Here is a 21,727-nt window from a genome sequence, read left to right as displayed (position 1 = left end):
AATGCCTTGAATCAGGACAAAATCCAGACGGCTATGCTTCAGAAGGGAATTAAATGGCACTTTAACCCCCCAGCAGGATCTCATCATTAATATGGAACGTAACCAGTGATGTTTGTAAAAAATATGATATGCTCTAAATAAGTGCTTTTCCTGCACGTCCTCTCCGGCTGTTGCAGAAGTGCCGCTGGTATGAAGCATTTTGACCAATTGCTGTTGTGACATACAATCCAGCCAAGCTTGGGGGCCAAAGTGGCTTTGCCTTTTTCTTTTTGAGTTGGAATAAATGTTAAATATTTACTAATGAATTGTTTTTGCATTAAATCATGCTTGGACATCTCCTTAACTAACCAGAACATCTTCCCACAGCTGCCACTGCTCTTGACTCCACTTGTTGCAGAACCATCGGTATGCAGCTTCAGCTTGCTCCCTTCAAACCACTCGGATCCTCCCTCTGCCTGGGCTCCCACCCCCATTCTGTCACCCATTGAAATTCTCTTCGCGAAGTGGAAAGGAGGCCAGATCAGTGGAGGGGAGGCACACCGATAGTCTTCCCACGACTGTGTTCCAGCGCCTATTCAGAGGAATTCAACAACCCCGGGGGCATTTCTGGTGAGTCTCTATGTTCGCTCAGCAGGTACAGCAGATGGTTAAATAGATCGATAGAAACGCGTTTGAACCATTATTCCAGCTGTGAAATTAAAACAAAATCCCGAGAGAGATGAAAACAGAAAGAGCAGAAATAATACGCACGGTGTAGGTTTTAAATGTTGCAGATCGTTGAGATGATCTTAGTTTAGTCAGTTATCTGTTATATTGGATTTCAATCTTGTTGCTGAAAGCTGTCAGTGAGAGTGAAATGTAACGTTTGGACTACAAACCAAAGGTGACAGTTGAGAATAAACTTGTTCCGTAATGAAAGTGACAGCAGAGCAGTTTTCCTGTTGACTGTAATCATCAGGGCGAGTGGCAGTGTGAGGGGTGACCGTTTCCTCCAAGTGTTTATTCTTTCTCAAAAATCGAAACTCTTTTAGAATATTTTACTGGACACTAATCAGTTTTTACTGTGCGTCTAAATTACCAACCACCTTGCAGTGAACTGGCAAGTTGTGTCTCTGTGCCATCGTTTAATCGCTGAGCAATGCCGGTGCTGTGACTTGGTTCAATTGAATTATTAGTATTAAATGGGTTTGTTATACTTTGAAGCATTTAATGAGTGTGCTTGTGCATTAAGTGCGCTCATGTCTAAAGTTGAGAGTGACAAAGTATGGTTAAATCAATGGACAGTAATGTCGTCTAGCTTGTGTGCTTGACAAGGAAATGAAAGTCACAGTGTTTCACTGTCCTTTGATTGGCAGCGGGACCTTCCCATATCCAGGTGTTTATGTTATCTGATCGCTGATTGTTGATGACAGTTATTGCACAATATTCGGCCCGAAAACTCTTAAAAATGCACAATGACACAAAGTACCTTATGGGATATCACAGACACGCATTAAATGATTCCTCTTTTTTATTTTTTTTACAAACATCATTTCAATCAATCAAAACAAAAGACGGTTGTGATCTATTCCAAACGCCCTAACCGTGATCCTGAAGGCTGCGACTGTGGAAACCAAATGATCCATTCAAGCAGTACTACAGCTGGCAAGACCTCAAGTCAAATCAAGTCAAACAAGAAATTGTTGTTTGTTTGGCACCGTAAACCTTTTCATTTCTCAATGTGGTGGGAAACAAACAACGCCGGTTGTTCAGTCATCCCTCATCTGCAGGAGGTGATTAAGAACTGGCACAACTGTCAAACGATGAGCCCTGACATGTTTTCTGGCATCGTGCTCTAAACTCTTCTCCCGCTCCACATCGGAACGGAGGCTTCCCGTCTAACTCACTTCTAAAGTCACTATCCGCGTCCAAAGAGACTCCTCGAGCAGGTCCGTGATGTCTGTGCTTCACTCACCGCCTCCTCTCTGTGCGTGGACGTGCCTGTCGCCGCTCCAACACTGTGACGTAGCCGGCCATCGTAAGCGCTGCCGCTGGGGACACTCCCATTACGCACACAGGCTCTACTGAGAGGCTTATTCAGCAGGACATCCTCCCCTCTGTCATTTTGTGTCACTCACAGTCTTTTTTTTTTTCTCCTTGGGCTTCACCTCGGCCCCCAGAGAAAGCGCTCGTCGGGCTCCCTCCATCCTCCGGGCCGTGTCAGGTGTCCTGGTCTCACTGAACAAGAGCTTCGTACTGGGTGAATGAGCAGGAGAAGCGATGTCTCAAAAGGGAAGCTGTTGCAGAGTCTGCAGCCGGGGCTTTTACAGCTGCAGCTGGAAGCACCCGAGTGAACCAGGAAAAGTAAATATATTTTGTCTTTTTTTCGAATTTGAATATATTCTAATGGAATCCGAAACAGAGCATGTCTTTGTTCCTTCAGTACAGCTCTATATCGCACGTCTGTGTGGGATTTTTAGGAATTCTACGCTTCCAAACTTCTGGTTCCTTGCGCTTCTACTGAGCACAATCACGAACCCCTAATAATCAGGGATTAACATTCCAATGGACAGGATACAGGCAGGGGAACTATTGCCAATGAACAGTTTAACCACACAACTCCCGTGTCGTAAAATGCATCTCAGATTAAAGTGGAGTCCTTTTTGTCACGAGAAAGATAATCAGATATCAGATGAAGGTTGTCTGCCGTGACAGATGAGTGAACTCACAGGCCCTAACAGGCTTGTTTTGGATTCATGCTGAGTATAATTACAAAGGGGGTGTGGGTGGGTCTGTCAATCAATTTTGAACAAAACCGAGAGTATGGACAGGTGCGTTGAAAGGACTTTCTAATGCGTGTCAGGACAGAGCTCATGCAAAATATCAATAAAAATGGTTGGACCTGTTTCATTGTCTTTCAGGCACAACTTTCTTTGGAACTTACACACTCATACTTTCTCTCACACACACACACACGGCATTCAAAAGATCTTTGTTATCATTTCAAACACACATTTCACCTGTTCTTTTCCCTTAAGCGAGCAGGCTGTTGGTTCTCGGCTGTCTCTCTGGTGTCCCTGCTCTCCCTGTGCTGGATGTACATCTGCATGATCACGTTTAATGACCAAGAGGACATTAACTGGTGAGCGATCTGATCATCCACAACGTTTTTTTCTTACCGCTCATCTAGGGAGTCACTGTATTATCCAGGTTGAGGAACGCAAGGTCAGAAAGGGTCAACGAGGCAGACACCTGTTTGATAGGACCTGCTACTCCTCGACGCTGGTTCAGGGCCAATAGGAATCTTATAGCTGGCTGCCAGAACCGCTTGCTGCCTTTGCTTCCAATTTTGAACATACTGTAATATTTGGGCTTTAAGCCTACTTTTTTTTTTTTTCCCCACGCTTTGAACCCTGAACCCTGAAGCCACCTGCCGAGATGTTTCCACCGTGCAGGGCAAACTGACGGCAAAAAGCAAATCGCCACCGCCGTTTTTTTTTCTGCGTGTTTAGTGCCGTATTACGGGCACTTTTTGGAATTCATCCCTCGTGTAAATATGTTACCATATGGACACCTGCGGCTTATATATGCACAGATTTTTTTTCTTTCTAAATTTAGGTGGTGCGCTCTACAGTCTGGACACACTTTCAAATCACAGACGTGCAGACAAATGGGGCATGTCGGTTCCCTGACAAAAGCCCAGATTCCTTTCTCTTCTTTCCCTTTTTTTTGGGGGGGTGACCTTTGTTCCACTGACCCCGTGCTCCCCTCTTTTGTTCTGTTTTCAGGAAGGGCTTTAACTACCTGAAGCAATGGGTGAATTGGTTCATGGTGCTGATCATCCTTTCTGCAGTGCTAACCAGCTACTGTGTTCTGCTGCTGGTGAGCATCGAGCGCTGACACTGTGGTCGTGAAACGTTAGCGGTAACGATGAAGCGATTACAGAACATTATAGGGGCGGTTCGTTCGTGGCATGAGGTTGGATCTTTATATAGATAGTCGTCATAGCTGCAATTTATTGTTTGAACACTGTTCATTGCAGCTCTTTGCATTGGTCCAAGTCGCCTTAAGGGAGCCGCTCAACCTCCACTGGCTGCATAAGGTAAAGATTTAGCCACCAAAATATAAATTGTAGAATCAGGTGGTTCAAAATGTTGAATCTCTTATTTTTCTCCACAGATTTTCTTATTTTTCGGCGTGATATTCATCACTTTCGGATTGGTGGGAATTTGTCACAAGTGGCCACAAGAACGGCCGACTATCCCTCTCTCGCTGCAGGTACGCCGAGGCTCTCGCGCCATCGGGGAACGACGCCGAGAGCGACTGTCTGCTTGTTGTGTCCTCCGTGCACCTCACGTGTCTGTCCGCTGTGTGCGTCGGCCTCCCGGCAGGCCACAGCTCCTTTCTTGCAGTTCGGTGCCGTCGGAGCGTTGACCCTGCTGAGCTCGTTCGTCTTCAGGGGCTTCAACATGGCGAAGGAAAAATGTATGTTATCAGACATACATTTTTTAAATATATATATTTTTTTAAATCGCACACCGGCTTGAAAAAACCGTTTGATGCGACTCACCGCAGTGTAAACTGGCTTCAGAGAATCGTCACGTTGTTCCACGTCAGGGTCGAGGATCCTGATCGCGGTGACGTTTGCGGCGCTGTCGGCGGCCATCTTCCTGTGGCCCCTGAGCGTCCGGTCGCCTTGTCTGATAGAGCCCAACGAATTACCTGAAAAACCGAAGCTCATTGGTCACCGCGGGGCCCCCATGGTGAGCATCCTGTCTAACTAACGCACCGCAAAGGCAACACGTGTTTTCACACATTCTTTTCAACTTCTTGTTTCTAAATGTACCTTTTTGATTGTGCTCAAGTTAGTTAAATGTAATAAAGGCCAGACCTCTGACCGTAGTTGGAGATCGCAGCGGAGACGTTCTACGCTCCAGGGCCGAAGTATTACCTCTTCGTTACTTTGGGGTTAATCCCCTGTGCTTCCTGCTGCTGGTTAGCAAATAAATGGCCACTGTGTTCCTTCTTAATGGTAATATTATTTACACACTGGTTAAAAAAAATCCAGTCGCTGGTGCGAGCCTTTCAGCGCTAATGACCTTCCTCCTCGCTTCAATGTGCTTTTTGGAAAGAGCTGCCTCGCTAGAGACATTGGCGGTTATAATTGAGGTTTTTAGTGTATAGAGTGAGAGGAAGGACAGGCCTAATGGATCGTTTAAAGAGATCGCTTTGACCTTTTTCTTTTCTCAAGCACTGTCCTCACTGTTTTCAGCTGGCCCCGGAGAACACCATGATGTCCTTCGAAAGGAGCATCGCGTGCGGCGTGACGGCCTTTGAGACGGACGTGCAGGTCAGGTACGTCACCTTCAGTGAGCCGAGGGGGGCGTTTCCACAGAGCCGGGGCACTAACCGTGTATACCGGAGTGTGGGTGCTTCTGTTTGATTCTAGAGGTCAATACAGGTCATCCATTACCTAATGCATCTTTCATTTAGCATTTAATTTGACCTTGCACTTGTTGTGTGTTCTTCTAACCCAGTAAAGACAGAATTCCCTTCTTGATGCACGACAACTCCTCTGGGTTCTTGCGGAGAACAACGAATGTCAAAGAGAAGTTTCCCAATGAAGACTTCAGCCACAGCTCCAACCTGACCTGGGAGGACTTGCAGAGTCTGAATGCAGGCGAATGGTTCCTAAAGGTGAGTGCTGAGCTTTAACACATGACGTGTGTGTGTGTGTGTGCATCACGCAGCGCTCCGCGGTCACAGGAAGGGTTGTTCTGCTTTCCAGACGGATCCTTTCCGTTCAGTGTCCCAGCTCTCGGAGGAGGAGAAGGAAACGGCCAGAAACCAGAGCGTTCCGTCCTTGCTTCAGCTCCTCAACCTGGCCAAGCAGCACAGCGTCTCTGTGATCTTTGACCTCTATAGTCCCAACCAGGGAAACGACACGGTGGACACGGTCAACACCATCTTGAATTCTGGCATCGACCCAAGTCTGGCGAGTCGGATTCTGTTTGGTCCCACAAATATGAGGTGTTCCGTGAAAAGGCGTATTTTGTTACGGTGTTTTTTTTTTCTTCGTTTGTTCTTTGCAGGTCCTCTGGCTTCCTCCAGAAGAACGAGAGTACGTGAACAAGACCGCTCCAGGCTTCGTCCAGGTCTACGACAACGAGGCTGTTATGCTTAAAGAAGGAGGGAACCACCTGAATGTGAAATACAGCAAGTTTAATAGAGACATTAGGTGAAGGGGAAAAACATGACACTAAATACACACATTAATGTCGGCACGCGCGGTAGAGCGTTAATCAAAAGTCTGGTGTGGCGTGCTGGAACACGACGCCACGGAGGCGCAGGATCGGCCTCCGGGGGCGTGAGATCCGAACAGAGTTCCGACCCAGAAGGGGGATGAGCAAACAAACCCGTATAAAAGGACTGAAGAATGATGAACAAAAAAATGTGAATGCCGCGGAGCAACTTCTTTTGAGAAAGTGAAACTACATAAAAAGGGCCGATGGAACCGTACACCTTTTTGATCACAACACCACGGCCCTCATTCACATCCTCGCCCTCTTCGTTCACCCCGCTGCCACCTTCTTTCAGCCGCGTGTTTTCACCCGACAGGGGGCTTCGCGGCAGCGGGGTCACGGTGAACCTGTGGGTGGTCAATGAGCGTTGGCTGTTCTCTCTGATGTGGTGTGCGGGGGCCAGTTCCGTTACCACCAACTCCTGCCACCTGCTGAAGGACGTGGAGCGGCCTGACTGGTTAATGGTGAGCGCCGCACACGCCCGCGCGCCGTTGGTTCCCTTTCCGGTTGTTTCAGTGGCGTTCAAGAGCCACGTGTTTGTGTGTGTTCCAGGCGCCGCTCACTTACCAGGCGATATGGATCACAGTGGACGTCGTGTCCGTCCTGGTGATGACCGGATTCTTCCTCTTCCAGCGGTAAGCGGCTCACACTTTAGCGCCTGTTGTTGTTGTTGTTGTTGTATAAATATGTTGGAGTGAAAAGACTGACTCATCCGCCTCACTGTTTCTGACAGGAAAACCCATTGTCTCTGTAAAAGAAAAGGTACGGTTTCAACATGAGGTTTATGTTGTCATTAATCGATTATTCAATTAATAATTAAAGAAACAAAACAAATTTGCCTTTTTGCTTTAAAAATGACTTAAGTGATTAATTGATTATTATTTTCTCTTGATTGACTGACCTATTAACCAACTCTTTTATTGATCCAATCTATAAATGTATTTAAAAATTGTGGATCTATTGCTCAATCAACTTAACTAATTTAGCTTCAGTAAACAGTATTTATTGAGGATAAATTTATCAACATTTTATGTTGGATTGCCAGGTTGTAAAAAAAATCTTAGTCTACAAACGATTTAAAACTGCAAACAAGTCTTTATTGACACGGTTTTGTGAGAAACCAATCGAAATGGTATAAAGGATTAGGAATATTATGTCATCATTCAGATATATAAGGTACACATTATTCTACAACCTGGTTACCCAAACGTTGTGCCTAAAAATAAATCTAGAAATTATTAGAAAACTATTAATCAACCAAAAACAAATCTATAGTAATTCAAAATGCATTGATTTATTTGTTTTTATAACTTTCTTGTGACTCTACACAGGGGCAGAGGTGCAAAGAAATACTTCAGCCTGGAAGGAGAGGGAAATGTCCCCTTTCTTATCCGGGTAGTTTGCCGGACTTCAGCCGCAGTAATCTGATATAAATCCACGTCTGAGATTATCATTGCAGGAAAGATGTGTGCATATTGTAAACCTGAGCCAAATGACTATTTTCTACACTGTCATTATAAACATTCTTGTTTCTTCATGTAACAAATGTTTACACTCGTGTTTCACTCGGTATGAAATAGACCATAACTTGTAATACTTTTTTTGCATTTTTTACTGCATGTAAATAAAGAACTCCATCACTGAGAATACTGATGCATATTTAAGTCTCCTGTGTTTCCTCCACAAGAAGATGCCTTCACTCCTCACTTCACAATCCTCTGACTCACCACTGTTGCGCTGTCATTGGGCTGCGGTGTCCTGCAGCACCACCAGGTGGCGCACTGCGCAAACACTTGGAGGAGAAGCTGCTCGTGGAGGAGCCCGGTCCACGCATGCGCGCATGCGCGTGCGCGCGCGAGGGGCGGGGGAACGTGTCTCGCTCCGAGGCCGTTCGTTCGCCCAGCGGAGGAAAAACTTGTGGAAAGTTGACGTGGAGCGAGTGGTCTCCGGTGGACGCATCTCGGGCTTGTGGGCGTGGGACCTTCTGGGGAAACGTGGACGGGTTTTAAAACTCGACTTCTGTCTCGTTTGTGAAGGACGAGGCGACACTTGCGGTTTGTGCGTTTTACTCGGGGCTGTTATTATAAATTTCAAGAAAAAACAATTAACAACCCTCCAAACTCCTGGTCACGTGCCCTTTTTCCCGGAGTTGTTCCCCACAATGGTCCATAAATACGGTGAGTACCGTTACCGTGTCCTCCTCGTGGAAGGGTTTAGATGAACGTCACACAGTCGTTGACGTTTCTTTTTTTTTTTCTTCATTCCACGACTTTTTAAATGACTCAAGATTTTTTTAATTTTTTTTAAGTAAAAGGTATCTGAATAATTTAGCGACTTCCGGGGAGAAAGTTACCGTTGAGATGTTTTCACTCTTCGATGAACATGTTGGGGCTCCGGTATGGAGCTGTGAAGTTGTGGATGTGCATCATCTCATCTCCACCCACCAGGTTCAACCACTGTCTGCACAGCCGTGACGCGAGAGAAACTTTCTATAGTCTATTATCTAGTCTACTATTATTATTATAATATAACAGTTCACGTAACGTGACGTCATGTCTGTGATTGGTAGAATCATTCTCATATATAATGATATTTAATCTTCTGTCACACTTTTGGTATTTTGAGGAGTTCTGCATTAACTGATTGTTTTAAATCTGTTATTGCTTGTAGATTTTTAGGGATCATTAGAGATTTTGTAGATTAGCAGAAATGTAGTCCTGCCATAATTGAAAATACACTTTTTTTTATCAACTATTAAAATAAGCCACTGAGGCATCTGTATAGTGGCTGGTAAGAAGAATAACACACGTAATGATTCCAGGGGGGGGTTATCCTATCACATTTTTTAATTCTCCCGTTGGATCAAATGACTTTCAAGAGCAATAAAAAGCATATTCATCGTAAAAGTTGATGAGAATAACATGAACAACTGCTGCCTGGCGTGTGCAGTCCCGTTGTGCTGAGTTGTGTGTTCATTTTGTGGGGCAGACGCCGAGCGAGCAGTGGGGCTGCTCACGCGCTACCAGGCCAACCTGACCAGCCCGGGGGAGCAGACCCTGAAGACCAGCGTGGGCAAGGTCTCCTCCATCCTGGGCAGTCGGCTGTTCCACGCCCTTCTGGGTAAGAAAAGCACTCGTTTTGCAGTGGGGAGTATTTCTAGAACTTGGCACGTATCTTAAGTTACATCACCGTTTTTCTCATGATGAACTCTTCCGGTTAAAAATAACCTTCCTCTTTTCGAAACGGGACGGATGGTCATCGCCTTGTTTTCTTTCTTTCGGCTCGCTATGGTCAAGTTATTTTGGGTGGTTTAAGTACTCTTGAGCTGTGTTGTCATGTGATTGGCAGCAGGCAGACGCAGGATGTAGACGGGGTCAGGTTGTATTTCTATGAGAAGCTGACTGGCTCTAAATGTTTCCCAATTAAGTCTTATGAAAGAGGCCTTTCAGTCCGCCTCACAAAGGTTTCCTCTGTAACGTACTCGCATTGTAATCAAACCCCAATAAAACAACCTCTATCTATAGAGGGGGGTTGTTATAAGCTCACACTCGTCGCACTGCGAGACCACAATTCTTCCCCTGAATTTGACAAAATGGCCTCGTTTGTACCACATTCCTCATGAACGTAGGTTATTTATCATTGGAAGCCCAAAGCTTCCCCTACTAAAGTTGCTGCTGAGCAAACTCCCTAAAACTTTTCCCCAGGAGCATCTTGTAGCTTCTAACGAGTAACTGAAGTCACTATTATTATTTTATGCAAAGAGCTCCACCCGTCACCGTGAGTCTGGTGTTCTTGAGAAGAGCCCAGGGAAGCCAAAGTGAATCCCAGGCGCTTTTTTCCCCCCAACGCAGATAAAGCACATTACTTGAGTTCAACTGACGGTTGAGTGGGCCTTCTAATTACCGCAGACATGTTATAATGATGCTGGCCCCTGGGTCTCCTCCTGCTGACCCACTGCTGGGAACCCGGGGGGGGGGGCAGCACTTAAAGAAATACAGTATGGCAGTTTGCACCAGTGATGATGCATTAGTCAACCCACTTTTATTATATATTTTCTTGTTTGCCTGATGCAAAAGTACCATTTTAACGGAACTAATACGAAGTATAAGACTTGTATGTATTTGCTCGTTTTCCACCACAGTGAACTCTGAGTCCGGACTCATTTTTTGTATCCCGACATTTTAAGGTAAAATAGTGCTCAGTGGTCCAACAAGTCACATCGCAAAGGCTTCTTGGAACCGGTCAAAGATAAGCAGCATTCGTTAGGCCGAGCAGGACGTCGGCGCTGGTGCTCGTGGCTACTTACAGATCCCATTTTCATTCATATCTTGAGGCAAGAGGTCGAGGGTCAAATCTGGACGAATTTAGGGTAAAAAAAACACATTAAAAACGTCTCTGTTTCGCTTGTGTTTTACGTGCTATTTTATCAGACATGTTCATGTACCTCTCAAGAAAAATATTTGTCTGTGAACAATTTTGATCTAATAAATATTGATATCAGATGTGATACATTTTGTTATTTAGTACTCAGCGATCCGGAGAGACGACCGGCTTTCTGAGTGAGAATTCCAAACATTCCTCACGAAGAATGTTCAGTCAGGGAAATAAACGGCCGGCCCTCTTCCTCAGCTCCCCCCGAGTCATCCGCGCGCAGCGTGAAGGACGGAGGCCTTCGGTCGCCGGGTCCCAGGTGCAGGGCTTCGTTGAACGTCGTCGGGGAGGGCGCAGCGGAGGAGGAGGAGGAGGCCACGCAGCGCTGTGTAAACATTACTCATCCTCCCCTCCTGTGGCGTGTTTGCATTGGCATGCTCGGGGCCACGTGAAAGGATTCTGTGGAGAGCTTTCTGAGCGGCGCTGACGATGCCGTTAAACTTTTCCCGTTAAACTTTTCCCGTTTCTCTTCTTCTTTAGTCAACGAGAAAGTTTTGCTGCTTGGAGTCCGATGCCGTGTGGGACGGCTCGGTACGGGGAACTTGATTGGATCTCTGCATGGTTGCACAGTCACGGACAAAGGTCGCCTTAACCGTGCGTCCAGCCTTTTGTTCCGGCATACAAACATGCAGTGGGAGGCATTGGATGGGGGGGTTGCAGAGAGTTGTGGCACACATGCATACGGTAAATTACAGAAGACCCTAAATGTCTGGGGATCGTTTTTATCGAGGGAGTGAATTGTTTGCCCTGCTTTGAAATTGTGACCTAGTTCTCTGTGAATGTGTTATTCTAGTGAGCTGTGACTTGCTCGTCATCATGTAAAGAACCACGGGCGCACTCTTTTTGTTGTTGTGTGATTCACCCAGGCAGGCAATGCAGGGATGACTTTATTCCAATTGAATAGGTACATGACAAATGGGAGAACTCACTGATCTGCATGCAGAGGCTTTGTGTGACGGGGGAGTAGGTGCAGGGACTTCGCTGCGACCAGGCCGTCCTAAAATAGTCAAACTGCATCAAAAAGAGATCTGGGAGCAAGTCCTGTGAGGGACTTCTGGCTTGGGTTTGTACTTTTCATTCCATGGCAAGAAATGTATGTGGTCTGTGAGGGTTTGGGTGAGTTCAACGGTTATTTTGGACAAGTCACAATGGTAAAAAACAAAACTCTGTGTGACTGTGAACCTCAATCTCAAAAACCTTTTTTTTTTGCCTTTGCCAGGAATAGATATTGTATTTAATTAGAGTCATTAGATGTGTGAAAGTAAGTAGGCAAGCCAGGTGCCTGCGATGCAGCCGCGTTCTGCAATACTGAGCCGATGCAACATTCTCAAGGTTATTTTAGCAATGAGTCACATGACGCTTAGTGCCACAATTCATCTCAGTTTTAGACAGCCTTTTAGTGTTTTTCATCTCATTGTTTTGGTTTTAACCAAACTTCACCTTTTATGAACCCTGAAAAACCAACTGTACACTAAATGCTCCGCACCAAATGAGAGACGTAGTGGAGCATTTTTGAGCAGTCAAATATTTCCATAAATCATATTTAAAAAAGAAGGTAGAACATTTAATATATTAACATTTTTAAAATAAACCGCAATCAAATGGAAACACTTGCAATAATAGAAACATTTTGGGTCATATAGGAGGGAAGAATATTTTATTTTCATTCTCGTTCAAAAAGTTCATGTTGCAACGCAACTTTAGCATTTGGTGGTGCATCTAAAACATGCTGCAGGGTTATTGCGAGTATCTCTGTGGCCGTATGGAGGTGTGTATATGCAGGTAGTGTGTGTGTGTGTGTGTGTGTGTGTGTGTGTGTGTGTGTGTGTGATCTTGGGAGAGTGAGATCGCTCTTCAGTCAGCTGGGCAACGAGCTCCTCTGCCCACACATGGCTTCACTCCTCCACATGCAGACACCGGGATGAGTCACATGCTCCATTCTTACACTTTTGTTCTCACAGTGTCTTGTTGGGACACACTCACTCTTGTCCCTCCATCACACACACACACACACACACACACACACACACACACACACACACACACACACACACACACAGCTTTTAGTCCGCTTTTAACAAAAAGGTTCACATTAATTACATTAATTGGAAAAAAAAGCTTTTTCTGTGGGACGTCTTGTCCTGAGATTGAACTTTGGGAAGTTGAGGGACGCCACGGCAACCTCTTTATGTCAACAGTGCAGTGACCAGTCCGGTGTGTGTGTGTGTGTGTGTGTGTGTGTGTGTGTGTGTGTGTGTGTGTGTGTGCGTGTGACATCAGCAGACTTGTCCAGGAGCATTCTCATCAAACGGCTGTCACTCAATAGGTGACCCCAGGACACGGCCGTATAATGAGCCAAGAGCTGACGAGTGGAGAAGGGACGAGGACAAAGGAGTCTGAAAGGAAAACCCCAACTTTAAAAGACACATCAGTAGTTTAATAGAAAAAGGAAAGAACACTACTCTCCAATCGAAGCATGTCACAGCGTATCAATTGCCCACTACTCAACTAGGGGGCAGTGTCTACATGTATTCTCCATGTGCAGCATCTCATGTACCCCAACCCTAAATCGTAGCTTCAAAGAAGCAAAATGTAGCGAAACGGTGCATTGTGCTCTGGTAGCATGACGTGTTATAACGCGGGCCTCGTAGACACCGAGTTGATGATTTATTTATTCAGTCACTACCTGAGCCATATAGTTCAGCAACAAGATAAGAAGAGCGCTCCACAACTGTGGACACATCACTTCCATGTAAACGGACGGCTCTGCCTCCCACGTTTTCACCCTGCTCACCGCTGAGGAAAACCTCTCCCCACGTGTCCCCCATTGATCGCCGGATTCCTTTACTCAACCCAAGCGGTGCACTTTGGGGGGCTGCGAGACGACATAAACACAACTAGATATTACAGAGTGGGAAGGAAACAAAGGGCCAGCAGCTGTTTTTTTTCTTCTTTTTTTTGCAAAGCACAAAGAAGCTCATTATTGTCTGCTTGTTTTTCTCACAGATATTCAAGAGTGTTACGAGGTGACCTTGCAACTGAACACGGAAAAAGCTGTTGCGAAAGAAGACGGCAGGAAAGATGCGATGGCGGTAATTTTCCTTCTTTGCGTTAATGTAGTTTGGGAGAAAATGTGCATAATGTTTATCTGGTGTCACGTCTTTGTGTTTTGAATACTAAAAGGTCAGCTAACTAAAGGGTTCACTCTCACTCGGCGAGAAAACGTGGTCGTGAGTCACGGCGGCTTCGTCCCGGCGAGCGAGCGTCGGCCGGGGAGGAAAAGTTGGAAGAGGGGGACACATGCGTAGAAGGGAGAAGAGGGAATTAGACGGAGTCAAAGGAGCGCTGATTGCTCTCGTGAAGTCAGCCGGTCCTTTTCGCTTTAACAAATTAACCTGTTCGGTCTACGACACCAAGCACAACGGCAGAAGTGAAGGAAGCACAGCTGCTTTTTGTGGATTTGAACCATTTTCAGATTCCACACGAGAGTGGGGGGGGGGGTATGGATAATATGGATAATTTAGTTTGTAGCTGCATGTCACTGATCTCCTAATGGTCTTCCGATGGGCAGGAACCCCTGACTTCATGTCACTTACGTGATTTAATATTGCCTCATAACCTTCCTTCAGCTATGCCAAAATGTTAATTAAATTTATCTTTGGCTGACTTCTGGAGCCCATTAGCTGAGCGATCTGTGGCCCGCTTTTGAGCCGAGATTAGGAAAAACACAGTAGCTTTTGCTCAATGTGCGCGGGTCCGCTTATTTGGCTCCACTCAGTCGGACAACATTGGGCCATGTGCGACACGTGTGGGGGAGTGTACGGATTTATTACGAAAAGGCGGAGAAGTATCTATGGACATGCAGCACGCTGCCGGAGAAACCAGCACAGATCTCCAAATTCACATGTTTCGCAGTAGGCTGTCGTTTTAAAAATTTACGGCAGAGAGACGGTCGGGAAACGTGGGGCGGAACGCGGGGCCCCGGCCCCCCTGCGGTTATATGGGTCTGTGATTAGACTAGTGGGCCACGTGACACCCCGGGTGGTTTTCTTTGCTTGCGTGCGCGGGCCGGGAAAACTTGGGCTCAGATGCGGTTGAGACGGAACCTTAAAAGTATTGAATATGTTCTTCCACTTGGCTGTGAAGAAATGCCTCAAGATAAACTGTTACTTACACAATAACATTTAGTGCTTTTAGCTGCAGTATTTTAATACAACGCAATGTTCTGTGTGCTCATTTGGGACGTTCTGATTAGTTATGAATTACTAATGACCTGTTGCTGCTGCAGGAGCGTTGTGCGTTTGGCTCTATGGGATCTATACTTGATTTCAATCAGAGCTCATGAAAATAGATCTTTACATACGCACAAGTATTTCTAAGTCATGTAGAGTGCAAATCACTATTCAGTGCTTTTTAGACCTATATTATAAAGGTGGTATTAAAGTGACACAATTTAGTCCTCACATGGGATAAGAACTTTTAATCCAACATCCTTCCTGTGTGCTTAACGGCCCCTCCATTCAGTCAATCACTTAATGGCAATATGTTATTGAAATTCATTTTCTAAATCTGAACTGGATTATGCACGGTCAGTCGAACAGGGGAACTAGAATAAACTTGTCATTTATTAGACTGTATTAAATGGACGCTTAAGTTGTCCCGTCTATGACTGCTCCTGAACACGTAACGCTCGGGCGTTTAAGAAGGATTCTTGATGGCGTTTAACTGTTAATATAAAAGCAATTACATGTAGATTTGAGTCGAACACTGTTCCTGAGAATAAGGCTTTTAGACCATCGAATCATCACTACTTGGATGAGTTTGAAGTTTGCATTTGCACTACAAAGTGGAACGCACAAGGCGATATATTCCCTCCTCCCGGGTAGACAGGAAGGTAAGAGACGAAATGTAGGTCAGCGCCCCTCCTTGATGCTGAAACGCATCAATTGCAATGCCAGATGTTCATCATGGAAGAAAAAAAAAGAAGAAAAAAAGAAAAACTATGACTGTGGTCTGAATTTTATTCTGAAGCCTTAAACTCCTCTCAGTATATTCTGTGATCCACCCCGTCGGGCTGCTAAGTCGGTGCAGGATGGCTCCTGATCTCTCCCCACCTCCTCTGCTCTCTCGATCCCAGCTGCTTGTGGGGCCCGGGCCCAGTCCTGGGCAGAGAAGGGGACGTTTGAGGGGGAGGGATCTGCTTAATGGACACCCAGTGAGCTCATCAGTATTCTAGCCATGCTGTCACCTGGCTGGAGGATGGGATGGAAACTAAATGAGTCTGCAAATTCCCTGATTTTGGTGCAGAGAAGCAGGTGAGGGTGAAGAATGGCTCCTTTTACAAAAGAAATGAAAGATTTTTTGTATTGTAATCTGTTTTCACAGCGAAAACCTGTAATAATCCTGGAATAGCCAAGAAGTAACTGAAAAATGTCATACATCCTAAATATTGTATGACTTCAAATGATTAATTCATAGACGCATTTCATATGTGTCCGCACAGTTTAGTAAGTGCAAGCGTGTTTGCCAGGATGTAAGTGTGTGCGCACAGTGCAAAGGGCTTAGTTGCCACTATTGTCCAAAGTCGGTTGTCCCGCCGGCCAGCACTGCCGTGTGGGAATATAACCGACAGAGAGAGGCTCACCTCTCATCCCTAAAATCAAACACACTACATCTGATCCATACCAGTGGAGCAGCAACCTAAAACAAACCCCTGTGTTTTCTTGCAAACAACCGGCCGGTGGTGGCTTCACGCTTCGGGGTCGGTACATTGGTACATGCACTGTTGAGCAGCTTTCTTATTTATTAAATGTATCAGCTGAGAGAGAGAGAGTTTGGGAAATGTGTGTAGCTTGTTTGTAAGACTTTGCACCAGTGATGATGTCCGGCTCTGAAGGCCGCCCTCTGCTGTCCGGTGAGGTTCCGTCTGGTCTTTCACCGCTGGGACGGTCCCAGTGAATTACGTCTGCACTCGGTGGGCACGAGCGCGGCCAAAGTGCTGCCGGAGCCAACAGCCTTGATCTCGGGAGGGGGGGGTGGTGGGGACCGGAGGTCGGGTGCTACGCTCCCGCGACAACAGCTTATAGGCCGTGAGGGCTGTAATCGCCAAATGAGCAGCGCCTGTGCTGCTCACATGCACAAACGTGCACCGAGGGCGCGCAAAGCCGGCCAGGCAATGTCAATAAAGCAAGGAGGAGCTTCGATAACAACAAACAGAGGGAGCGGATTCTTTCTCTTTACGGATAGATGTCACCCCACTCTGTATTTTATGTAAACAGTGGTTGTTTGCTGCTATGTGAATGCTGTGGATCTGCTGTATCGCACCTCTTAGAGACTCTTATAACCACCTGGATGTCAATAAGTGATCGCGTGTTTGCTTCACGGTAAAAAAAAAAAAGAAGAATTCCCCAAATGTTTGACGCACTCTTTTTAAAGATGTTGTCGATGCTTGTAATCTTTGACGTCGCCTGTCCCGCAGGACCAGGAGGAGAAGGACGGCGTGTCCCGGGTGCAGGTGACCAGCAGGACGAGCCCTCCCAGAGTGGAGCGCGTTTCGGGCTTGGTGGCGCTGTCCCACGTCGAAGTGCCAAAGGTCAGTAAGTTTCCCCACAGGGTCCTTCTGAGCACAACTTCTGAGCGGTGGTTCCGAAAAAAAAAGGCAGCTGCTGCTAATAGAAGCAGATACTAATGAACCCGACGATGTGATGATCACGCATTCACCCTGACGGTTCAGTGAGGCGTCGCAAAACTCATGAAACATCCGTTTGGGTTCCTAAAGGTTGACGACCTTTTCTGAAACATTTTATTGATGTTGAGACAAGACTGCTAAATCAGAAAGTAGTCCAAGGAGTCCAGGAATTTATTTCTAGGGATTTGGTTTGAGCCGTTTAAATGGATTTAGTCTGTGTGTTTTTATTGTTGTCATGCTAAAAATAAATTTAATTCATTTTCTCCTCATTTTAACACAATGATCATTTGCATATATTACCCTCACGCCGATGGCAGTAATTAATAGTATTTAGGACAGCCACGTAGTGAATATTATATGAATATACTCTCTTTACCTACAGCGGTAAAACACCTCAATCCTAAAGTTTTGGTTTATTTGTACCGCTGTGTTGCTCTCACTGTGCCCTGTGCTATTATCAAAGATTTAAAGGAACAATTCAACACACCTTATCCGTCCCATTTAAAAACAAAACTAGCAGCAGGTGGTTAGCTTAGCTTAGCATAAAGCCCGGGAAAGGGTGGAACGGTTAACTTTACTCTGTCTCAACAAAATCAATAAATGTTGCATGCGCAACTGTCATGACGGAGACGTGTCTCGCGGGCTAGCCGTGTCCCTCAGCATCGTTAAGAGCCGCGGTGTCCACATGCCTTCCCCGATACAACACAGCCGGCGGCCCGTGGCAGCACAGTGGCCGCAAGCGTCAGCTTTTCAGCTGAGGCCGGAACTAGTTCAATGGAGGAGGGAGGGCGGGGGGGGGGGGGGGGGGGGGGGGGGGGCAGGGGGCTTGGTGAGGGTAAAAGAGGAGAAGATGCACGCTGTAAGCAAATGGATTCCATGTGTTTCGTATGAAAATGCATGAGGATATAGTGACGACACAGGTTGACTCTGGATAATGTGGAGCTTGCTGTGTGTGTTTGTGTCTGTGTGTGACTCCCTCGATCACATGCAGGAGGGAGGTGAGGGAGCTAAAGAGTCACAGGGAACGTGAGGGGGAGATTGAAAGGGGGGGGGTATAGAGAGAAGGATATAGTGGGGGAGGCTGGAGAGAGGGAGAGGGAGAGAATGCAAGGCGGAGGAGAGGCGAGGGCCGGTGCAGTGCAGAGCTGGAACGGACACCCAGAGCTCAGCCTTCCTCGCGGTTGCCATGGAAACCACATTCCTCCCCCGCCTGCATCCCTACAGACTGCTCCGACTCTATCTCTCTCCTCGCTTCTCTGTTCTTCATCCTGTCTTTTTCATTCCCCTTTTAATTTGTGTCTTTGTCCCCCCCCCCCCCACTCCCCTCCCCACTCTTTCTGCTCTGCTCTACACCATCCCGGCATCGAGCACAGTCGTGATGATGCACACTCAGCAATAGCATTGATTTCATCTGCGTCGCTCTCTGGGACGAGGTGAATCGCTAATCAGACAGGGTTTATTTTGCATTCCCCTGCGCCATCAGACCCATGAGAACTCTGTTGTTTTCTCGGCATCTCTCTATTTTCTGCTGTCTATTTTTATTCCCCCCCCCCCCCTCCCTGTTCAGCACCATGCTTCGATAATGCCCCCTCTAGTCATCGCGTTTCTACCCACACATACGGCACCTCAGCTTCTTCTCTCTTCAGTTACGGTGTCTGTCACGGGCCGACGGCCCCTTCGTCGTATTTGATCAACTGCTTCCACGCTCATCTCTTAACCCTCCACTTGCAACCCTTTTGGTAGTTCTCTTCCTGTCTGCTTTTATCTTTCGGTGCCAGACCCTGTTCCTCAGCCACGCAGCTCCGATAAAATCTCCCACTCTCGCCATCATGTGTTACTCATTTTGCTTCATGTGCATGCTTCTCTCTCTCATTATTCCATCAGTTGGAGGTGCTGTGTTTGGTGTGTGTGTGTGTGTGTGTGTGTGTGTGTGTGGTGGAGCAGCAGCAGCTGCTCTCTGCCACCGAGGCCTATTAATAGGAATCTTAGCCATGTAGCTTTGTTTTTTTTTCGGCGGCCGCATTGTTGGGAAAGCATCGCCGAGGCTCCTCGCCAGGTTACGCTGGCTTTTGGTACCAAGCTGATGAGAATCTTTCATTCTGTCTTGAGGGGGATGCTGTTGGGGGGGGGGGGTCTTTCTCTCCCTTTGCTCCTTCACACGTAACAAAGCTACAAGTCCTTGAGCAGTGACAGCATTAACTGGAAAGACTCTCTGAAATATTTATTCCTTTCAATATCGGCTTGGAGGCAAGAGAAGTGGATTTTTGCTAAGATGCAATGGTGCCTGGGAGAGACTTTTAACCCACCCCGCCCCCCTCTTGCAGTTAGTTAAGGCTACAGTGAAGCTGCTCAGTGCGTGTTGATATGGAGCTGCCTCTTTAAGGCCGCCTCACTACCGACTGTCCTTTTATGGCACCGCATCCGGTCAGGTGACGAAGGAGTAGTCACAAAGCTCCTCTGAGAAATGCCTAGAAATGACTGAATAGCTCAATACATGGTGTGGTGTGGTTGGGGGATGGTGATGAGGGAGGGGGGGGTTGTAATGCTCAATGCTGTGTGTGTGTGTGTGTGTGTGTGTGTGTGCGCGCGCATGAGGGTGTCCAGGTTGGTTTATGTAATAAAGGGCTGTGCAGGCTGATGCTGCGCCGATAGGGTTGGGGGGGGGAGCTGCCAGGTGGGATGCGGGAAGAGCACCTCTGTTCAAAAGCACAGGATCGTTTCCTCGTTTATGCCATAAATCACGGGTCCTTCTTTTCCATTTGTCAAGGCAAGGTCAGAGGTTACTGCTTTCATTTCACAAGATAAATTGCCTGATGCTGTTGATCCTGTTTAATTGGGCTCAATATTTATCAAGGGCTGCACACACACACGGAGAAACCCCCCTCATGCATGCATGCATGCATATGTGCACGGATGTGTATTATAGGTGAATGCTTTGTATTGTCCTGAGTCTTACGGTATTGCTGTAGTCTTCTGGGTATTCTAAAGACATATTGTTCTTGTTGTATTTTCTACGATAGTTATTACATTCGGTAAGAGTCAGAGTGTAATTACGGGCGAACAGTTCAATCCTCGTGTCAATATGTCCTTCCCGTAATTGTGGCAAGGAGGTTTATTACTCTTCTTTGAAACTGCAACATCTTTGTCCACATGTTGGAAGAAGAACTAGAAGATTTCCACATTTCTTTGATGGTTTTACTACCATCTCTAGTATTATTTATCTTTAGTCACTAAAGAAATGCCAGTAACGGAATATTGCTTTTCCTGGTGGCCACTGTGTCACAAATGGAAAAATAATCGTATATATTTGACAGCTTTATTACGTTATAAACTGCTGATTAAATTTGACAATATCATGTAATCTAATACAAGGACACTGCAAACGACAACCTGAAAAATAATAGTGTAATTGAGTTCAACAAAAACACGACCGCAAAAGAAATCTGCACAAACTTTGTATTTATTGCCGGGCCATGGATTTTGATCACATGATATTGTACTCATGTGCGTTTTATGACACTCGCATGAGGTTGCAACTGCATAGATTTCACACTCTGCTGACACGCTGTTACACAAGCAGGAGTGAGCAGCATTTCATTTCTTCAGGAATATGTTTTGTCATCATCCACAAAATGAAGCTGGCAAATTAGACGTCTTACACGACACGTACACCAACACTAAGACTGTATTTCACTTCCTGCTATTCTTACAGAAAACCAGCCATTGATTGGCTCTAAACAACCTACAAAATCCTTTAAATATTTTATATTATGTAATATTTAAAGGGAGAGTTTTCTATCCCCCCGAGGTACGGCATATGTCTACTTAACTAGTTCATATCACGGATCTGTGTGTGTGTGTGTGTGTGTGTGTGTGTGTGTGTGTGTGTGTGTGTGTGTGTGTGTGTGTGTGTGTGTGCGCGCCCACCCATACAGATCACATATCTGTCTTCGTTCGGGATCTTTCTGTCTGTCTCTCGTGCATTGATGATGTGAAGCTTCCCTGACGTTCCCTCGTTTTGTGTGCCGAACAGTATGTGTGTGTGTGTGTGTGTGCACATGTGTGTGTTTTTTGCAACTACAAATCTCCTGTGTGGTAAATGTGACGTGGACAGTTTATGAGAGAGAAGCAGCCGGCCTCGGTAAGGACGGTAGCAACATGTGCTCGGTCATGTGTGCTGTGATCGATATGCTTACATCGTCCTTTCAAGCCGCTGCCTTGTAAGCCCCGCCTCTCCGCTCTGATTGGCTGGGTCTGTGGCTGCATCCGACAATTTAACTGGGGGCAGTTGTTGTTTTTTTTGGTCTCTGTCCAAAAAAAATGCCCA

The 21,727-nt window shown here is 46.2% G+C and overlaps 2 protein-coding genes across 9 annotated transcripts in view; both read left to right on the top strand.

Annotated features, from left to right (window-relative positions):
• The first annotated feature begins 357 nt into the window (after nucleotides 1-357).
• Nucleotides 358-7,927, top strand: gdpd2 (glycerophosphodiester phosphodiesterase domain containing 2). 3 transcript variants are annotated; one of them, XM_040174905.2, is made up of 16 exons: nucleotides 471-609; nucleotides 2,160-2,343; nucleotides 3,018-3,121; nucleotides 3,768-3,861; nucleotides 4,022-4,081; nucleotides 4,159-4,257; nucleotides 4,371-4,464; nucleotides 4,597-4,742; nucleotides 5,252-5,334; nucleotides 5,517-5,676; nucleotides 5,768-5,974; nucleotides 6,072-6,217; nucleotides 6,598-6,745; nucleotides 6,834-6,916; nucleotides 7,015-7,043; nucleotides 7,613-7,927. In XM_040174905.2, exons 2-16 carry the CDS (start codon nucleotides 2,260-2,262, stop codon nucleotides 7,678-7,680), a joined length of 1,605 nt encoding a protein of 534 aa, XP_040030839.2. In that variant the 5' UTR covers nucleotides 471-609; nucleotides 2,160-2,259; the 3' UTR covers nucleotides 7,681-7,927. The 3 variants fall into 3 exon arrangements, with proteins under 3 accessions (XP_077956729.1, XP_040030839.2, XP_077956730.1); XM_078100603.1 differs by having other exon boundaries at nucleotides 358-609; nucleotides 6,598-6,916; XM_078100604.1 differs by lacking the exon at nucleotides 3,018-3,121 and having other exon boundaries at nucleotides 518-609.
• Nucleotides 7,928-8,110: 183 nt separating this feature from the next.
• Nucleotides 8,111-21,727, top strand: part of dlg3 (discs, large homolog 3 (Drosophila)) — a 61,328-nt gene continuing 47,711 nt past the window's right edge. For 4 of the 6 annotated variants that reach the window (XM_040172870.2, XM_040172863.2, XM_078100592.1 and 1 more), the window contains exons 1-4: nucleotides 8,111-8,458; nucleotides 9,270-9,401; nucleotides 13,719-13,804; nucleotides 17,191-17,304. In XM_040172870.2, coding sequence (XP_040028804.2) covers nucleotides 8,122-8,458; nucleotides 9,270-9,401; nucleotides 13,719-13,804; nucleotides 17,191-17,304 — 669 coding nt within the window. In that variant the 5' untranslated portion in view covers nucleotides 8,111-8,121. Of the gene's footprint in view, nucleotides 8,459-9,269; nucleotides 9,402-13,718; nucleotides 13,805-16,926; nucleotides 17,096-17,190; nucleotides 17,305-21,727 lie in introns of those variants that run through there. The other 2 variants (XM_078100597.1, XM_078100596.1) reach the window with 1 other exon arrangement.

Source organism: Gasterosteus aculeatus, chromosome 4 (assembly GCF_964276395.1).
Source record: "Gasterosteus aculeatus chromosome 4, fGasAcu3.hap1.1, whole genome shotgun sequence".
NCBI classification, from domain to species: domain Eukaryota; kingdom Metazoa; phylum Chordata; class Actinopteri; order Perciformes; family Gasterosteidae; genus Gasterosteus; species Gasterosteus aculeatus.
The sequence above is the reverse complement of the archived record's forward strand: the minus strand, read 5'-3'. Positions and strand labels throughout refer to the sequence as shown.